Source organism: Echiichthys vipera, assembly GCF_963691815.1.
Source record: "Echiichthys vipera genome assembly, chromosome: 8".
NCBI classification, from domain to species: domain Eukaryota; kingdom Metazoa; phylum Chordata; class Actinopteri; order Perciformes; family Trachinidae; genus Echiichthys; species Echiichthys vipera.
In genome coordinates, this window is record NC_139833.1 from 24,531,733 (window position 1) to 24,552,992 (window position 21,260).

General features: G+C 38.7%; 1 protein-coding gene across 1 annotated transcript in view; it reads right to left on the reverse strand.

The window, feature by feature from the left end:
• Positions 1–21,260, reverse strand: part of LOC310950587 (CUB and sushi domain-containing protein 3-like) — a gene marked incomplete at its 5' end in the record, with an annotated part of 253,461 nt that overhangs the window by 156,853 nt on the left and 75,348 nt on the right. The window contains 12 exons of the mRNA XM_083918484.1: positions 3,126–3,313; positions 5,794–5,932; positions 6,291–6,485; positions 7,177–7,503; positions 8,164–8,346; positions 8,671–8,783; positions 9,754–9,857; positions 12,390–12,511; positions 12,987–13,111; positions 13,888–13,975; positions 15,579–15,656; positions 16,879–16,991. Of these exons, the coding sequence (XP_083774610.1) occupies positions 3,126–3,313; positions 5,794–5,932; positions 6,291–6,485; positions 7,177–7,503; positions 8,164–8,346; positions 8,671–8,783; positions 9,754–9,857; positions 12,390–12,511; positions 12,987–13,111; positions 13,888–13,975; positions 15,579–15,656; positions 16,879–16,991 (1,775 nt within the window). The remainder of the gene's footprint in view (positions 1–3,125; positions 3,314–5,793; positions 5,933–6,290; positions 6,486–7,176; positions 7,504–8,163; positions 8,347–8,670; positions 8,784–9,753; positions 9,858–12,389; positions 12,512–12,986; positions 13,112–13,887; positions 13,976–15,578; positions 15,657–16,878; positions 16,992–21,260) is intronic.

A 21,260-nucleotide genomic window follows, 5' to 3' on the forward strand; every position in this document is an offset into this window, starting at 1 on the left:
AAGAGAAAGCAAGGTTTACTTTGACTTTTAAATTAAAAAAGGAATGCTTGTGTATGCTTAGTCAAAAGTGGTAAAATATATTACAAGATGCATAAAAAGTACCTCACAGAAAAAGTGACATATTTCGGACAATAGCAAAGGCTGTTTTATAATACGGCACAGTTGAGACTTTATGGAAAAAATGCACTAGTGCATTGACTGCTGCAATGCTTTGACAGTTTGTCTAAATAGCTTTTTTCCAGCGTGATTTACACATTTTGCCTTACAAAGTTCAAGTGAAATTTTTTTCCTCAAAATTTCCATAAATTAAAAAAAAATAAATGAAAAACTAGAATAACAGGGTTGGAAAAGTGAAGAGTCCCCAGATTTAATACTTTATGGAGGCACCTTTTGCTTTAATTACAACCATCAGTCTGCCTTGATATGTCTCTACCAGCTTTGTGCACCTGGATGGGGAAATATTTCCCCATTCTTCCTGCAGAACTTTTCAAGTTCAGTCAAATTCTGTGGTGAGCGGCGATGGACTGCACTCTTCAAGTCCATCCAAAAAATGTTCTGTAGGATTTAGGTCAGGGCTCTGACTCAGCCACTCTAGGACATTCACCTTCCTCTCCTCTAGCCACTGTGTGGTTTTTATGGAGGTGTGTTTTGGGTCGTTGTCATGCTCTTTTGAAAGCATCTTTCGAACCATGGTGAATTCTTTGTGTTACCATGAACTACTAGGAGTGAAATCAATAGCCCCAGATTTAATACTTTATGGAGGCACCTTTTGCTGTAATCACAGCCATCAGTCTGTTTGGATCCGTCTCTACCAGCTTTGTGCACCTAGATTGGGAAATATTTCCCCATTCTTCCTGCAGAACTGTTGGAGTTCAGTCAAATTATGTGGTAAAATCCTTAAAGAACCGCTGATTTTATTCATAAGTAAAATCAAAGTCCCCACAATTGATGTCTGGTGGAGGCCAATTAACTTGGTGTGTAATCTGGAAGGTGATTGGTTATACCTGACAATGTTTATAATGGTTATTCTAAAGAGACTCTTTTCCAAGGCTGCTATACTAATAACTAACTTTTTATTAATTTTCACAAATTCACTTGAATGTTGTAAGGCAAAATGTGTAAATCCTGCTGGATAGATATATTTGTTTTATGCATTATCATTTCAGGCTGTAAAAAAAAGGTATAATTTCAAAAGGGTATCATGACTTTCTATAGGCACTGTAGTAGTGCCAGATCTCCCCTAATCTTCAGTGACGCAAGCTGCAAGAGGGCGGCCCCATTTTTCCCTGTGATTTCCAGGACTGCCATTTGGAAAACTTCCAAGTAGGGTTGTTTTTGATGCACTAACAATATGTTGATTTTAGGCATTGACAACAGTTGTGTAAGCATTTATCAACCATGCGTAGGCAGGTTCTAATAATCCTAGTTGAGAATACTCAATTAGGATTATCAGAACCTGTATTTTTAGCTCCCACTTTTGTAGTTTTGCAAAAAAGTGAATTAACATGTAAGCATTAATATTAGGGAGTTGAGGCTATGGTCTGTTCAGCTGTCTATTCATTTATCTATTTCTCCATATTCAAGGTTTTATCAAGGTATTATCCTGGTTCTAGTCCAATTCCTGCTGCTGCAGTAGTTTCAGGTGATTGACCCAGTCAAGAGATTTAGACGTCCAGCAAAATAGTATCTGTTCATTGCTGGATGTCTGACATCAGTGACTGTGAGCCCAGCATGAAGTGCATTTAAAGGGGAGCGCACAATGTGAAATCTATGTAAAATTGCATCCACTGCAGAATCAAACAGCACTGGATACACACACACTCTCAACAAGTCAAACAAATATTGCCGGCATGGCCAGCAGAAGGTACTGAAGCCAGCAATAAGAAATGACACATGCCTCTAGGGTGCATGAATTTGGTGAAGAAAAATAACATAATATGATACATATAATGTTGTGTCATAAGTTATCCATTACATACAAAAGGTGTGGGGTGTGCTGATATGCCTCAGTTTACTCACAGTATAATTCAAAACAGCCCTACTTTATGAGACCAATTTTACAAATGAACTAGGCTTGGTTTTCCCAAAGCATTTCAGCAATAAGATATGTCCTAAATTGCAATGGAAGAAGCTAATATGATCTTAAGTTTATTGCTTTTCAATAGCCTCATCAACAAAAGAAAAATGCACTTGAGAGCGAAACATAATAAGACAAAGGCACTTGCGGTCTGCTTTCAGTCAATAATACAGACATAATAAACTCTGTCTTTTGAATAACATCTGAGTGACGAGTGTAATTGTGCTAGTGTAAAAATCTTGCACTATGTCCAGAACACTATGGGATTTTTGAAATCCTACTACGACGCCATGCAAAATGGAGAAAAAAAGCAAAAACCACAAACTCCCCTGAGAAAAGAAGATTTTACCCAGTTAATCACAGTATTTGATGATGTACCTCTATGAGATAACGGTTCACTTCCCCCATCCAGATTTTCTTCGTCAGTCTGTGCACTTGAAGATAACCTCCCTCTACTAGCTTGCACCTTTAAACTTGGGGCTACTGTTGCGTCTGACAAGGCGCAGGACATTGCAAGGACACGTTTGGATAGCAGAGTGAATCTAGGGATTTACTGTACATAAGTCCCACAATGCAATTAAACTCTCTGCTGTTTCAGTGTTTTTTTACATTCACAGTTTACAATATGACATTCAATAAGCTGCATTGATTAGGATGTGTAGCTGACTTTGTCCTGACATTTGGCTTTTGATTTCACAATGAGCAATGTAGTCTCTTGAATTTCTATGCCTTTTTTTTCATACCTAAACTGAAAAACTTCCCAAGAACTGAAGCTCATTGAGCCAAGCTGTTATGATAATACCAGTGCTCTTGTCATGTAATCCACCTGAAACACATTCTTCACACAGCTTGGTGCTCACATATACTGTAGTTTCAGAAACTTTATACAAGTATTACAAGAAAGGCAGACTGATATAAATTTCTAGGGCCATTTTTTGACATAACTAATTTAAAATCCACTAAATGATTCTGAATCCAATGAAGAGAATATGAATATTTGTGTACTGATGCAATATATATTTTGCAGGCAATAGTAACATTCTCTCACCTTCATAGAATATCTTGAAGCCACTGTTTGATCGACTGTTATCGGTGGTGAAGAGCAGATACAGAAAGTTGCTGCTACTAAACAGGAATTGAGGGACCAGGGTTCCATTGAAAGAGCCAACAAGAGGAGAGAGCAGGTTGGGACCGTCATGCACTTCCAGGAAGTCATAACTGAGCTCAGTTTGAAACCTTAAAGAGAGCGGAGAGAGGGAGATGCCGAGTATACAATCATTTGTATTCAAAACAATATTTCTGCTACAACAAAGGAAACAGTTTGAGGCTAGCTAGCCTTTTGTGTCTGCAGTGAAAACATCCTAATTTTGAGTAGATACAACAAGTGTTCAAATTATTGCAATAGTACAAGATCAATGAGTTTTTTTGGAAATCTGACATGGTATGGATTTGTAGTCACCCTTAGGTTTCTACATCAACAAATAAGTAATCAGCACAAAGCTCCAGTATCACCATCAATATTGTGGAAAGAATACCTTCAGACGTTTATTGGTATATGGTATTAATGCAAAGAGCTTAAAACCTTGTGGTTGTATTCCTCCGTCAACCAATTAAGGTAATGTTACTGTCCAGACTTACATAATATATGTAGTAAAGACTTTGATGGAATTTAATAAAAAGGTATTAGGTGTATTTTTTGGCGAAACATAGAAGCACGGACACATCTTCAACCCAGCAGCACAGAAGATTCATATTATCAGCACAGTTCCAAGATAAGTGTCATCAATTCAGTATCTGACAAAATGTCTCTCCTTCTGTTCCTGAGTTATGGTGTTGAATTTGTAACAGTGAAGTTGACCTTTGACCTTTTGGATATAAATGTCATTACTTCATCATTTTATCCTATTACACATTTGTGTGAAATCTTATCATAATTAAATTAGGAATTCTTTAGCTATGACCACAAATGCATTTGTTGAGGTCAGGACACTGACCTTTGACATCAAAAATCAAATTAGTTTATCATTAAGTGGAAGTGGTTATTCGTCCCAAATTTGAACAAATATATACACACACATACACACTCACACACCTCACGGGCCACTTTATTAGGTACACCTGCCCAACTGCTCGTTAACGCAAATTTCTAATCAGCCAATCACATGGCAGCAACTCAATGCATGTAGACATGGTCAAGACGATCTGCTGCAGTTCAAAGCGAGCATCAGAACGGGGAAGAAAGATTATTTAAGTGACTTTGAACGTGGCATGGTTGTTGGTGCCAGACGGGCTGGTCTGGGTATTTCAGAAACTGGTGATCTACCGGGATTTTCACGCACAACCATCTTTAGGTTTACAGAGAATGGTCCCAAAAAGAGAAAAAAAGTGAGCGCCAGTTCTGTGGGCGCAAATAGAAAGGCAACAGTAAGGTATGCAAAAGAGCATCTCTGAAGGCACCACACGTCGAACCTTGAGGCGGATGAGCTACAGCAGCAGAAGACCACACCGGGTGCCATTCCTGTCATCTAAGAACAGAAAACTGAGGCTACAATTCGCACAGGCTCACCAAAATTGGACAATAGAGGATTGGAAAAACGTTGCCTGGTCTAATGAGTCTCGATTTCTGCTGCGACATTCGGATGTTAGAGTCAGAATTTGGCGTCAACAACATGAAAGCATGGATCCATCCTGCCTTGTATCAACGGTTCAGGCTGGTGGTGGGGGTGTAATGGTGTGGGGATATTTTCTTGGCGCACTTTGGGCCCATTAGTACCAACTGAGCATTGTGTCGACGCCACAGCCTACCTGAGTATTGTTGCTGACCATGTCCATCCCTTTATGACCACAGTGTACCCATCTTCTGATGGCTACTTCCAGCATGTCATAAAGCGCGAATCCTCTCAGACTGGTTTCTTGAAAACGACAATGAGTTCACTGTACTCAAATGGCCTCCACAGTCACCAGATCTCAATCCAATAGAGCACCTTTGGGATGTGATGGAATGGGAGATTCACATCATGGATGTGCAGCAGACAAATCTGCAGCCACTGCGTGATGCTATCATGTCAATATGGACCAAACTCTTTGAGGAATGTTTCCAGTACCTTGTTGAATCTATGCTACGAAGGATTAAAGCAGTTCTGAAGGCAACTCGGTACTAGCAAGGTGTACCCAATACAGTGGCTGGTGATTGGTATATATACATACACATATACATATACATGGGCTGCTTTCACAAAAATATCATAGGGAAAGTAGCTTTGTTTCTTTAGTGTGTCAGTACTGAGAAAGTGTTGATTATAAAATATGAAGATTTCATGGTTTTGCTTCTTAATGGTAAGAAATAAAGATTTTACAGCAAGTTTTTTTTCTTTACAGCAGCTCTCTAATGTAGCAAGCAGGAGGGAAATGGACACCAGGTGTTGCTGATGAGCCCTCCGGAGGTGTTGTGGGCCTATCATTGAAACTACGGGGAAGGAGGGTGCCCACCTGATGACCCCAATGAAGCTGCCGACACCCCCACCCCATCTAAGTCAATCAAACCACTTGATGGATGTATTGTCACCACTCATATCTCAGGGTTTTGTTGTTTTGTTTTTTTAAACAGAAGATTGCTTAATCTAGTCATAAAGCATAACTTTGTGTGAGTATATAATACAGTATGTGTGTGTATCTTTGTTTTCATGGATAAGCTGTTGCAGCACTGTCATACAAACCTGTCAAAGCTGATCTTGATGGAGCTTCCCGGCTCTGCCTCAATGACCCATTCACAACTTAGGGAGTCTTTATAGTAGCCTGGCCACCCCGGGGAAAGGATGACACCAGACGGCCCTGAGTAGTGGCCCCCACAAGGAGCTGGAGGGACAGAGAGGTGGAAGAATGGTTGGAGGGATGGGGAGGATAAAGATACAAATTAAAGACATGAATAGATCAAAGACGAGAGGAGGATAATAGGTGGCAAAAAGTAGTTGTTTTAAGAGTGATACCACTCAGTAATATTTTTGTATCCACATGAAAATATATATATATATATATATATAGGATGAGTCACCAAAAGGGCTGTAGTTACACAAATACCTGGCAATAATGTAGCCTAGTTTGGGTGAACTGCACCTTTTTATCAAAATTCCCTCTGTTCCATCATTCTCTTTCTAACTCAAGTTGACACATCTGTCCACCAACCACACAATTATTAGCTATTCCATCTCAGTACCTTCACATTTGGGAATGAGTCCGCTCCACATCCCTTTGCCTTCCTCCAGATGGCATGTGATGGTGTCAGCTCCCTGGGTCTTGATGAAGCCCTCCTCACAAACCACTGAGATGGAGCTACCCAGTTGGAAGCTGTCCCCAAAGCGCCTGGCATTCAACGGTATACCAGGGTCAGGGCACTCATTATGCCCAAAAGCTTGTAATGAGAAGAAAGAGAACAAGATCTAGTGACAAACGCTCTTGTGTGAATGAGAAATGGGGTCTTTGAGAAGTCTGGAGATAAGGGAAATGGATGTTGCTGTCTGTAGGAGAGAAAAAAACCTAACAGATCTGCTCTGTACACAAGGGTGACAATAGCCTCTGCTTTTAGAGCTTGTTTGCCTTCGCCCGGAGAAAAAGAATTACGATGGTGTTAGGCAATGAGGCACAAGAGTTAGGAACTGTACGCACTATCCTAAATGCTGCTTTTTGTTTTGTTAAGGCACATTAGGCACTTCTCTTGGGGATGCAATGTAGCAGGATTTCTCCTTAAAGCTTAAGCATTCACTTTAAAAGGACAATAGTATGCTTTGTGACTGAGAACATGCACATCCAAACAAATTACTTGTATGTCTGAACTTCATCCCATCTTTAACATTAATAAGATATAAGATGAAATTTGTTTAAACTGTACTCTGTACACTTGATAATTCTTGTTTATTTGGTTAGATGTTTGTAAATCTTTAAAACGTATTCAAATGTAAAAGTTCAGATAGTCAATCCTAATATTCAAAAACATTAACACTAACCCCTAACCATAACAGGAAAATGGTGGATGCAATTATTTGTTTAGAAATGCTTTACTAGGATATGATTCTTTGAATCAAATTAATCAAACTGTCCCTTACTGCTATAGGTGATGTTGAACCCTCGCCCAGACATAGAGTGATCAGCCTGAAACTCCAGCTGTAGTATGTTGCTGTTGGACGTCAGGTGAGAAGGAACTTCAGCCCCTGAGAAGCGCCCTAGTATTGTAGCTCCTGACTGGTCCCCATCTTTGATAGTCAGGAAGTCATAGGGAGGCTCCAGGTCAAAGTCATTAAAGGCCAGGTGGATTCTGGAGCCAGGCTCAGAGATAATGAGCCACACACAGTTGAGGTTGTTGCCATAGCCTTCTGGATAGTCAGGAGACAACACCGTCCCCATGGGAGCAGTGAAGTTGGAGAAACAGGGGACTGTGTGATAGAGGGGATGAAAATATTTAAAACTTAAATATCCCAAGTGAGGCAAATTGTTTTACAGCAGGTCACACCGGTCACATGACAATGAGCACTGTGGTTGCTGCCATGACATGATCGGGCAAAGAGATCAGTATAGAACACTGTCAGTACTGGATAACTAGCTCAGCAATCAGGAGACTGCACTGCTCCCGTGGGTGCTGAGTAGTTGGAGAAACATGAAATTGTAAGTGGGATGGAACAGAGGAGCTAGTAGTGTACAAAGTTACAGACATACAGCAATATAGGCACACAAGAATACTGCACACTGTCCCAATGGAACAGAAGACTAGATTTGTGTAGATATGGGTTAGGTTGTCTTGAGGAAAGAAAATGTAGGTATAATACAGGTTTCCCTTCTCCTGAGTATTTGTATAACCTAACAGTGTGCACCCTACAGTACTTCCCTCTATTTCAAAGCCACTCCACATAACAAGTCAACCATATCCTATCAATTTTCCATTTTATTTTATGTATATTGCAGTTTACAGTGCCCTGCACAGTCATTTAACAACACTGTAATTAATCCTCCAATAGCAAAGTGTCATTGTGAACTTTCCAAGCGCATAAGTAATTGCTTCATTTGCTGTCATGAAAACAAGCATGTATAGGACTCACATATGCAGATGGGGATATTAGCCGACCACTGATTGTTGTTCTGGCAGGTTATCATCCTCTCTCCGATGAGCTCAAATCCAAATTGGCATTCAAAACGCAGAACATCACCGTTTAGAAAGCCACTACCCTCCTGATAACCATACAGAGGTGTACCAGGGTCACCACAACTCTCCTTGTCAATTTCTGTGAGTGAAGGGAGGAGAGGAGGAAGGAGGGGTAGAAAGAGGTGAAAGGGGGAAAGTAGACGATTAAGGCAAGCCAAGTACTTTGAGGTACTTTTTTTCCTTAACATTATCTATAAAGGTCCAGGTTAAGAGTCTGAGAACCTGGTTTAGGAAGTTTTCTGGAAGGAGATAGAGAAGCAAGTGAGAGAAAGGCACGCAGACAGATAGAAGGACAGAAAGCCAGACAGGAAAATGGTCTGGTTGCTTTACTGAACGAAACAATCAAAGACACAGACATGAATAGAGACAGTGAGAGATGATATCAGCACTAAACCCTATGTACCTTTATAGTTGATCTTGAAGCCGATCGAGCCCACACTCTCATCAGACTGGAGATGGAGCCACATCTGATGGGACATGCTGACAATCAGGTCTGGGACAAAGCTCCCAGTCAACCTGCAGATAACGCAACAGCAACAACTCACTTTGGTAGCAAAACCCATTTCTCAAACATCATCTAATCACACTTTCAGTGTTTCCCCTAATATTCCCTGGGGGGGGCACTGCCCCACGAAAGCATGTCAATTCTGTCTCTACATGGTTGTGTGTAACTCAGACAGCGTTGGAGATTCACTTGTTAAAGATCGTTTGTTAAATTGTTTGGGAAGAGGCTCCACCCCTAACGGGGGGGAAACGAAACAGAAACTTTATAGAGATCCTTTATTATTTAGTTTGAGAAGATGATTCACTCTTACGAAAAACAACTAAGACAGAATTAAACAAACTGAAATTCTTTATTTCGTTGTGCTTGAAACCATAAAGTGATTTTTGATTTAACTATGGGCTGTTTATGTTGGGGAACAATATTTGGACCTTTTGGAAAATTATTTAAAATACATTTTCTGATGCTGAGTGTAGCTCATTGTGTAATACAATGATTTAAACTGAGTTTGCATTGTGGCTCTGATTATTGCTGTATAATTGTGATCCTTCTGTCCGGTGATTTATAATGCCTGTTAACACTGATTCATATATCCATGTGGGGATTGACCTTTCAATACAAACCTAACCATTAAATTGCCTGATTAAACACCGACTGGCACGCTAAAAAAAAAGAACATTCAGGCAATCTGCTACAGTGCGCTGGAAACGCAGGAACACTGCATTGTGTTATAAGAAAAACAATGTCTTGCATCATGTAAACTGTATTGAGACAAATAGATGTACTGTATACTTTATACAATGTTGGATATGAGTATTTATGGCGCATTACAATGTCTGCTTCAACAAAACAAACTCTGCATATAGTGGCTTGAACATTATCGAACCAAATGCAGATGTTTAGCCAGCTCTGCAATATGTCTGACTGCATAAGCAATAGCATAGTACAATATATATCTAATAAAGTATTTTATATGGTACTTACACTTGTATTATTGTCTTAGAATCACCTACTTCCCCTCCATCTCCGATTGTTAGTGAATCATACCCAATCTCTAGGTCGAACTCTTCAAAGTTGATCTGAATAACCTGTAATAAAATACAAGTTACTTTTATCATCTGTCCTTTCATACATGTTGGCATGCAGCATGGCAGTGCTTATAATGATTAAGAATATTTAGAAACATTCCTAATGAAACATTTATATCTTAGTCTATCCACACAGTGTGCAGATAGTTTGTGTACATATGCTGAAATGTTAAACGATTTGTGTGTCAGCCACGTTTTATACATTTTTATAAATGCAAACAAAACTTGGAGTCTGAAAGCCCCACCATCTGCCCCTGGAGACTATTCTGTTAACACCCAACTGTCCCCAAGCGGTTCAAACCAGCAGCTCTACCGACCGACATTGCTTTCCTGAGACTCAATCTTATTTGGAGTATTCATAAGCCAAACCCGCTCGATGATGAGCAGTAATTCCAAATGGTTCTCAAGTTTTATTACCAAATAACCTGCCATTTCATTTCTAAGAAATTCACAACATGGCTGCTCATTTCCATAACTTGCCTTTAGAGAGAGTGTTTCTGGAGACAGCTTAACTGAAAGAGGCAAGTCTATGTAGAGAAAAGCCTATGTAATACATTTTTGCAAGCAGACAGCAACATGTTACATCAATGCTGTAAAAGCCTTAAGACTTCCTTGTATCTCATAATTCAGATAGCTGCATTATAGCCTACATTCTGGTACTTGTATTAATCAAGCAGAAACTACCCCCAAAACTTAAATCAACAATGTTATCAAGAGAAAATGGAGGACAAACATAAAACTCAACTCACATCCAATTTGTGACTGTTTATAGCATAAGGCTTTGCCAAATAGTGCATGTCCATGCCATACACCCCCGGCAAACAAAGGACACAACAAACATCCTTCACAGCAATATAGAAACTGACAGCAGTATCTCTTCACATTACTTTAGAGCACAAATCAAATACTAAAAACCAATCACGACAAGCAAATTTAAGAGTCCAAAATTCATAATTGCCTGTTCGCATTCACCCTTGAGGTATCTTTGTCAGCTGTCACTGGTCTTGATACTTTTTTCCGTTAAGAAATATACATAACATCACAGAAGATGACATATTCACTCATCAAACTGGCAACAGCTGCTTACACTAATAATAATTATGTAAAATGGAGAGACAGGACACACTTAAGCCATATTACCTCAACCTACACTTTGCGACATGGATTAGGGATGGAAGGAAGGATGTTGTAATGGCATGACTGTCACATCTGTTGATGAAAAACATATGATGGCTGCTTCCTCATCCTTAACATCCCTTTCTCTGGCCATTAGAAGGACAATGCCTTCACAATATCCATGTATAACAGCCTCATTATAATGCACGCATAAGCATAATTACCATAATAACACTAATGGACCAAGTTTCAGTGCCAAGTCAATGGTGTGTTTGCCAAGGAGAGGGCATGGTGGCACAAAGCTATGGCACTTGCCAGTTCTGGGGAGTTTTGTGTTTGTGATAAATGGTTAGTTATTTTTAAAAGTAGGTTAGCATTTAGCTGACAACCCTGTGTATATGACTAACTGGAATACCCATAGCCGGATTTGATGTAAGAGAGTAGCAGCGACCATTAAGAAAAACAGTTTTGACCTCTTCACTTTGGGGAAAAGCTGATCTCAAATGTTATTTCTCTCCATTTCCCAAGATGAATGAAGCAAATCGCTCAATTACCAAAAGCCTAGTCTAGTGAGAACTGAAATCCAATCCACTCTAGCCAAGTACATTAATGAGGGACAGTGACAATGAACTTAAGTCCAAATACATGCAAATTCTATGTAACCTTTCCCCTATTTGGGAAGTCCTTGGAAAACGGATGCATACATAAATATGTAGCCAGGAATGGTATGCCCGAACAAATGTCCTGCACCACACACCGCAAGGAATGTAAAAAGTTGGGTTTTTACTCTGGGGAAACAGGGGTAAAAATGCTTATTTGTGTTTATTACATAACTAATGAGGGTTATTGCACTTGTTTATGAAAAAATGTGAAAAGTGGGACATTAACCCATATTGCTTATACTCTTCGTAAATTCTGTCTGTGATTCCTTCAATAAATGAATTGATCAAAAAATGAAATCCATTATTTCATCTTTATACTGTATACCATATGTGCAAAGCAAAGATATTGCTCTAAGGGAAATTTTTACAAGTGGTAGTCAAGTCGTTTTTTATGGATGAGAGGAAGGCAGATGTCATATTGGCAAAAAAAATTCTCTCAAGTCAAATTATTATTTTTATCACCACTTCTGGCAGTAACCATAGCCCTTATGCCTCTAGTCTATAGCTACAGGTCTTTCTTGATTTCTGGTATTTTTTATCTTGGAAGTGACTGCTTTATTCATGCTGTAAAGCAAAAGGGAAAAGGTATGACAAAACATGAGATGTACTGTACACAGTTATAGCAACTGTAACTCCGTGTGTTGTGTTTAGTGTATTGGCAGGGTTAAGAAGAAGAGAAAAATGATTTGCAATCCAAAGGCTGCCATTGTTGGGTCCTCACATGACAAGCAGATCCCTGACTCTATTGTACTACCTTGTTCGGATCGCTGGCTGTGATGATCCACACACATTGGGAGTTACTCTCATACTGGATAGGGAAGTTAGGGGATGTAAAAGTCCCAGAGGGTCCTTGGAGATTCGATCCACATGTTTTCACTGCAACAGTAGGTAGGTAAACATGAACAAATAGATGATAAACAAATGAAGTTAAAAGACAGATTAAAAGAATAATGATTATTCAAAAACATTAATATACAGTATACATAGCATAATTCATCACTACAAAAACATAAGTCGGTCCTATGACTGTTAAACTCACAGTAAATATGCTCAGAAGGCAGAGTAATGACTCCTGCATTGTAATATGACAGAAAGGTAATATATTGTTTGCACAAATAGAGAGAAGGTCTATTAGCTGCATTTCCATTAATCAAATTCTAAAAGGTGCTCCAGGAATAATGAAACATAGAAAAACAGGCAGAACATTTTGGAATGGAAAAGTAGAGTGCTGCAGCAGAGGCTCTCATACATAATTAACAAAAATGAACTTTCCTCTATCTGCATAGAGCCTATATCCAGAGGCACTGCCTTAATCAAACTGTTTTATTAGCTCTTCAAAAGCCTTGCTCACCCTTGCAGACGGGTCTGTGGTCGCTCCAAGCAGCAAAGACTTCTGCTACACGCTGGCAGGTAATCGTTTTAGAACCCTGCAGCACATGGTCTTCATCACAGGTAAATTGAGCGGCTGCTCCGATACTGAGAAGATAACAAACACTACTAATGCCTTGAAAAGCAATCAATGCCTCAAATTGACTCCTGATAAAATATCAAATTCATTATTTATTTCATGTCATATATTACAGGTTTACATTGTACTGTGCATCAATATATCAAATTCAGCAGATAAATGAGCGAACTTCTACATGTAGTATTTATGTATTGTCTTAATTCCCCATACTTGCAATGGAGTCCCAGTTTAAAATAAGAAACAATGACGTCCTTTAATGCAGGAATCATTTTTTACGCATGTATACAGTTCATGTCTAAAATAAATATATTGCGAATTAGAACAAATAGAGTACAACGGAAAGTAATCTTGGGAACAGAAGGTATATATTTACATTGACAAAGAAACCTACACTGTGCAGGGACCTGAGAGTGGGGCAGGTAGCTAAATCTCAGTGTCCAAAGCAAACATTAACACAGTCTTAATGTGGAGATGTATGTATGTTTTCTCTCTCCTGAAAGCTGAAGGGGTAGGTTCCTAAAAATAAGATTATCTATGACTTTGGTAAACAGGTCAAACAATTCAAATGTGATAGTAATACAACAACTTTTTAAAACGGATGCAGGTTGCCATAACAAGATTAATCAAAATCTTTTTGTGGATTCAATAGAATGTGACAGCCAAACTTTATATATGCTGCGTGCCATAATACTGAAATTGGATGGAAAGCATGCTGTCCTACTCCTAAACTCTCTTCTACATAAATCTGAGCACTGCCATTTAAGCTGCTGAAGCACCAACTCACCTGAAGTCGGAGCCAATCCGTTTACCATTCTCTGGCTCCCCTGGGTCAGGGCAGTAATTAGACACCTGTTTGATTCCTCCTTCATTCACTGAGAGAGAAAGAAGGACCAAGAACATTGTGAGAGATACTTTAATTATCAAAGCTCCGTACTTTCAGAAAACACCCACTGCAGTGAAGAGCACTTGAAAAGTAACTCTGTTTGAACGTTTAGTGGTTATGTTCAGTAAAAGAATTATGTTCCAAAAATCATGTAGTTAAACAAATCGGCCTCATCTTTCAATGTCAGAGACTTTCAAGTGACAGTTATTTGGCGGCGCTGATGTGAATACACACCGGTGTTTTGTGATATCAGAGTGAAAGCCAAGGGTAAAAGCAACGCTCTTACCTGAGCTGGACAAAATAGAGGGAAATTTATCTGGGCCCAACGGGGACTAAGATGATTAAATGACCTTCAACTATCAATTGCAGGAGCTACAATAATCATTCCATGAGACTCTCCATACATTTTAATATTTAAAGTACACTAGATAAAAGCTTGTAGCTATGCTTTCATTTAGGATAGCCTTCACTATGGTAGTGGTTCAGTGTTTTCCTGTCTTGTTACTTTTAACAAGCGCAGCTCCCCCTCACATTATGATCTGTAAATCAAAAACTGCATGCCCTAGAAACAAAATTAATGAAATATGTAATCAGAATTACAGATTTGTTTTAATATTTAAATTAAGACGTCAGCCCCCATACACAGAAATGCCCTTTTGTTTAATGTAAAAAAAAGCTCTTCCAACATATGTTTCATTTCTTTGACTTCTTTCAAGAAGTTCATTAGCTTTGAAGTTAATTGTTGCGGTTTATGATATAGTTATGGGCTCAATTATATGCAATGAATCCACAAAGCATATGAAGCATCTCTTCATAGTCTTTTAAATGATATACAGTATTGTCTTGTAGAAAAGATTACAGCCCTCTGCATTATTCATGTCTCCATGCAATGTCGAATCTATGACACATAAGGTAATAAAGATTACAACCTGTTATCATTGAAGTGTTTAGCACACTGTGGAGTTAGAGAGAGCTGTGTAGCAGATTTATGTTAATGACAGAGCTCCGCAAGTAATTAGAATGCATTCACTTCGGTCTGAAGTGTACACAAATCATCTGACAAGTGAGTGGTCACTCAACCTTGACTACTGCTGTGTGTGTGTGTGTGTGTGTGTGTGTGTGTGTGTGTGTGTGTGTGTGTGTGTGTGTGTGTGTGTGTGTGTGTGTGTGTGTGTGTGTGTGTGTGTGTGTGTGTGTGTGCGCGTGCATGCATGCGTGTGTGTGTGTCTGGATCACACCGTGCATGAATATAAGTCAGTCTGATGTACTGCTTAAGTACTACAGAATAAAACTGAGGGGGTTCTGGCCGACTGAAACTGAACAAATTTAGCATTTTGCTACAATATACAGAACTAGGCCTGATCTGGCAGGAGTGTCAGAACAAGAAGTCGGAGACAGCAGAGGAAATAGGTAATCAGAAAGAAAGAGACTGTACTTCTGCAAAATCTAGTACTGTAGCTTAATGAATTCACCAAATGATGCAGCAAAAAAAAAACACAGACACGAAAGAAACAGACCCAGAATGCAAGCCCTACATAAACAAAAAAAAACAAACAATGAAAACAGTTGCATAAGAAAAATAAAAGACTTACTCAAAGACAGTTTGTTAGTGTTGTCCTTTCCTGGTAATAATTTTACCCCTCTGGATTTAAGCTCTCCAGAGCTTTTCACTGGTCAAGAGTAATAGAAAGAGTTCATTAGAAATAAGAAGTTACAGTATTAGATGTGAGAAGATACAGTACAAGGGTTTCTTTCTCTGGATAATACTTGGTCCTATGAAGAACATCAAAATGTAATTGCTACTGGTGTGCATCCTTTTTCAAAATAAATGATTCCATCGGCTCTGATAGATTCCTAAGGGTTGCCCTGGCAGTTCCATAAAAGCTAAATTAGTTTCTCACTTTTGTTTGTTCATATAACTCAGACATATTAAACAGTGGATGAAAATTGATTGGTCAGAGCTGATTTAACGGTTATAGTTGTAGGGGGGAAATACTACGCATACTCAACGAGAAGCCCAAGGACTGCAATGCTACATATTAAGACACACATAATTAAACACAGCTGCACACAAAAACCAAGTGATGTGAGCGGCTTTCATAAATGTGAAGTATCAACAAAATAGCTAAAAGCAATGAATGATGTATCAAACAAAACAAGGCTATTTGAATTTGAAAACATCGAGACAATGCCTCTCCTCTAAACTGCACTGTAGGTCAACTGGTTCATTCATGTTATAAAACACAATCAGGATTTGAATATATTTAGCGACCAGATAAGAATTGTTACATGCTCAAAAGCACACTGCATGATAAAACCCCACAGTGCCTGTTTATGCTTAAACATATCTGCCCTTTACATTAACCACACACATAAAATGTGCTTTACCACTGTACAACAATAGATGAGTAATGTCATTTTTCATGCAATTGATTTTTACGCCTTTATCTACAGAGAGATGCCATACAGGTATGTTACCTTAAGTTTTATAGTCCTGCTTATGGTGAAGATGCAGGTTTCATATCTGGCTTGGGGCCAGGCTTTAAGCCTTTGGTATAGTATGTGCAGAACATACTGTGACTCTTAAGTCATGCCAGACAACAATGTCAGGGCAGTGGATTATTGAGCTGCAAGATAGTATATACGTATAAGGGAAAGTATATACAGGACTTATCTCTCAAATTCACAAGCCTTTGAAGTCAATGATTTGAAGCAAAAAGAAAAAAACTTCATGCCCTCTACAGAGAGGTATTAGTCAAACTGTTTAATATTCAGTTAACAAAGATCAAAAACATGTTTTGTAATTACAGTGCGTTTTCCTTGCGATGATCCCTTTTCGTTCAAGTAGTGGGACCTCTATTACAATGTGCAAATGAAGTCATCATGTCTTACCTTGATACTGAGCCCTGAAGCCTTTGTGGCGGTGATTGCTCTCTGTCACAAAATACAGCCGTAGCCAGTTTTTGTTGCTGATGATGGGTGCTGGTATATTCATTCCAGTTATCCTGAGTGTTAAGAGTCACAAAAAAAAGAAAATGCATGTCATCTATTTCATCTTTAATTCAAATACAGAGCTTTCTGGCCACTGCCATCATAATCACCTAAACATAAAAAAGGAAAACAATTTAAAAATCAGTAAAATAAACAAACCATGAATGAAAACATGGGAGAAAATTATGAAGACTTCACAAGACTTAAATGAGATAATTCATCCATTTTATATGTCAGGCCTGGCTAGAAAATTGAAGCCCTTAAAATGAGCCCTAAAATCTGGAAAAAAAAATCCACCTTTATTTGACTTTGCTGGTTCTTGTTTGTACAATGTGCGTGCATGAGAAAGAAATAGGAAGACACAGGTAGTTCCAACTACATCTGTCCTGTTTATATTGGTGTTTCAGATCAGAAGTTGTATGCACCGTGTGGCTGCAGCATCAGGGACCCTCTATAATTGTAAAGATTTAAAGCGGCCAGAGGCCTTCTCATTTGTCTGGCTGACCAGCTCTGACTTTTTTTTATAATGCCATGCACTCTCTGCACCACATCCTGTTGTACTACAGTCAGTAGCACACAATGCAATTCTAGCTATCAAACAAAGGCTTTGGACAGACTGGAAAAGAGCTTGGTGCACAGCATTCCCAAATTGGCTCAGTGGATGTAAAAAAAATGACTGTTTGTATGTGCCTAAACCCGTGTATGGCTGTTTTATTGTGTGTGTAAAGGTGTGTGCGGTCAGCAAACTTATGCGATTTTTAAATACTGATATTTATAATCCAAATTATCAATCACAAGAGGAGATTATAGCAGCTCCTGGAAAAGAGTTAAAAGGTAATTGATTTTCTTGAGGTTTTGAAAGTTGACCTTTTCTCTTATTGCATCATTGATAAAATGCTAATGACACCAGAATGTTCTGCTATTCCATCTCTGCAGGCTGTCTATTTGTTCCTTCATATAGTATATATATATATATATATATATGTTGTAATTTGCAATATATATATATATATATAAAATCATATATTACTGATTTGGGGCATCTCAAGGACTATGTAGATTCTGACATAGGTTTGCAATGCACATTAGAGCGTTCTCATGAAGTTCTCTGAGTCAAATGTGCCTGATTTGATAGGATGAGGGGTTGAAGGGAGCATAGCGATCTCATCAAAACACCAATGTAACGAATCGCAATGTGCAGGTACTGTGGCCTTTAGGCCAGAGCAATAAGTTGAAATCTGTGGTTCCTCTACCTAGTTTCACAGGGAGAAGGATTATACGTAGGTGCATGTCAGTTAATGAGTGATCCATTCAAATTTGTCAAATAAGATAGGGCCAGGTTATTTTGTCTTTTCCTCCCACACATTCTATAAAATCTGACAAGGGAGTTAATTGTGACAATAATTTCCCTCGGGATAAATAAAGCTTCTTGAATCTTGAATATTTTATGTGAGAGGAAAGAAGCCGTTGCTTTCTATCTCTAAAGTCATTCCCTTGTCAGAGGATGTACTTATACAGTTAGGGGCCTGTCTGCAAGTAGACTGACTTCTGAGAGCAGTGAGCCAGTAGCTCCTTAATAATATTAATTGTCCTAGTGGAATACCTGGGTCAACTGTCAATTAACATTCATCGTCAGATCCATAGATTTTATACACCGCACAGAAGTGAAGCCAAAATATCCCAGATATGGCCGCCGCCATGTTGTAATTTTGCAACCAGTCCACCAACCGAGTTTATCACAGCTGTCGATCGGAACGTTACACCCCATATTTATAGCATCAAATGACTAACTGTCTAAAATGACAGAAAATCGTCTTTGGGAAAAATGTATTGGTTGTGTACTTTGAGGTTTTAGTTTGGCCCATGTCCTATCTGCTAACAGTGAGAGTCAGGGTTTATGACCTATACTGTAGCCAGCCAGCAGGGCACAATCAAATCAACCATCAAGCCGTCCATCTTTACATACAGTCTATGGTCGGACTGCATTAGAGGATAGCTTTTGGAGATATTTTGATGGATTATAATTTGCCTGGGAAGATCAGGAATAAATATCAGGAAGAAGAAAATGGATCTAACACACCTGGTGATTTAACCAAAGTTGGTAATTAAGCTCAAGGGCACCTCTGCTCTCAACCTGCTTTAAAAATATAGCAAACAATTATTGCCAGATTGCTCTTTCATTAAATCTTGATTTTTTTTACAACATGCAGCGTTGAATGTTAAAGTACATGATCAGAAAGATCTGCAAAGAAAATAGATAATAGCAAGGTAGAAATAGGGTGTATATGGAGAGAAAATCAAAAGGAAATAAAACTGAATGTGATCAAATTTCATAGTATATAAGCAACAAAATGCCTCTTATATCCACAAACCGTTCAGGTTTTATGCTCTGTGTCCATATTTGGAATAATGAGTGACGTGTAATCTACAGCTTGTTGTTTTTGCCCTTTGTGAACAGGGTTGTACAATCATATTGAAGGTCAGAAGAATAACAAAGAACTGTTTTCCTTGATCGGGCCAGACTCCAATGTTGGCTTTTTTCAAAGGAAACTGAGATTTTTTTTTTGTCTATTTTCACGGTGATTGATGTGTAGTCTGACATCAACCTTCCGCAGCATGGCAACGAGGGAATCAATAAACTCATTTGCAGAGAACTGATGGAAATCTTCAATTGATAAAAGGATAAAACTTGAGTAGGTGTCAGAAAAACATATTTCTTGCTTAATAGTAGATTTTGTGTACTTTCAACTATCGAGAATAGTTTTTTAGTATTAGTTATCTATCATCCACTTTCAGGAAATTGGCTGGCAAAATTGGGCTGTTCAGTATATTATTATATACATATTATATTATTACTATTATTAATTATAGTATATTATTACATCTTTCATTGATAACTATTGCATACATCTGTAATTAAATTAAATTCATTATTTTTAATTAATTAAATATTCAACATTTTCAGTAATTACATACGTTTATTCTCCAGTACTGAATTGAAGTATTCTGGTGATGAGGGTTTTTCAATTTGCAAAGACTTTTATGCATTCATAACTTTACTTGTGTTTTTCACTTGATATCAATCTGTAATACCACAGGTATAACAAGTTAAATTGGGTCACACTTTCAGTTCATTTGCCTGAAAAAGGCTATGAGAAGATGTTAAATCTGTCTGACTTTGAGGCTCCAGGCTGTCAATCATCGTTAAGCAGCTCTAAACCTCAAGGGTACATTGACAGTTTGCTTGTCTCTGCCTGCAGCTGGTGCTATATGTTAGGATGCTTGAAAGTTTAGCTGTCCAATGGCCTTGTACACAGTAAGAGACACTCATAAAAAGAGAGGGAGCGAGAGCAATGAATTTTATGGGCATGCGAGGATTGCTTGCTCTGAATCGTGTTTGTTTGCTTGTCTGTTTGTTTACCTGGCCGAGCTGAAGCCATCTCACTAGAATTCTGGCCCGTTGCACTCAAGCTCACTGAGTCCCACTTGGATTGTAGGGCTTAAAACGAGAACTCGGTCTGACAGACTGACATTTTGTGACATGCAATCGTCTTGGAGTTTCAAAGCATTCAAATGATGCATGCTGACTGCACACCACACATGAGTAACAACTCCCACTAATAAAGGAACTGCTTGTTACACTGCTTTTCCTGATAAATAAACACAGTATGTCTATTTCTATCCTCTCCTTGGATACTGAGTTGTAAAAAAAAAAAAGGAAGTACCACTGATAGCAGACAAATATACCTGAAATCTTTCTAACTGCTGGGACCTTAACATAAGGTTAGGTTGGAGAAGTATTTGAAACCCTTCTGTAGATGGAAGTTGGGCTGGGCGATATGAACACAATCTCATATCACGATATAGGTCATTTCATATCCTGATGACGATATACATCACCATATACAGTGGAGATCAAAATTACAGAACAAAGTATAAATTCTTGATTTATTCTGAAATAATGTCATTTTTTACTGTCCAGAATTCCGATCGGATATCCGCTGTGGCTGTACCACTACTGTACTGTGTTTTTTGTTTTTTTTAAATAACCAAGGCACTTCAACAAAAACCTTTGAGATGAGAGGTGTGGTCCCTGCAGAGTAGGCTTTCAGTCCAAAAAGTCTTAAATGATGAGACACTGTGTGCCGAGACAGATACTTGCCCTGTTCAGCACTAAACTGGTGAGCAACTCCAACATCAGTGTTGAACCGATTCCCCATTGAGAGTCTTTGCATAATCCTGTCCTTTCGTGCACTTGTTTTACGTGGACAACCGGCCTTTTA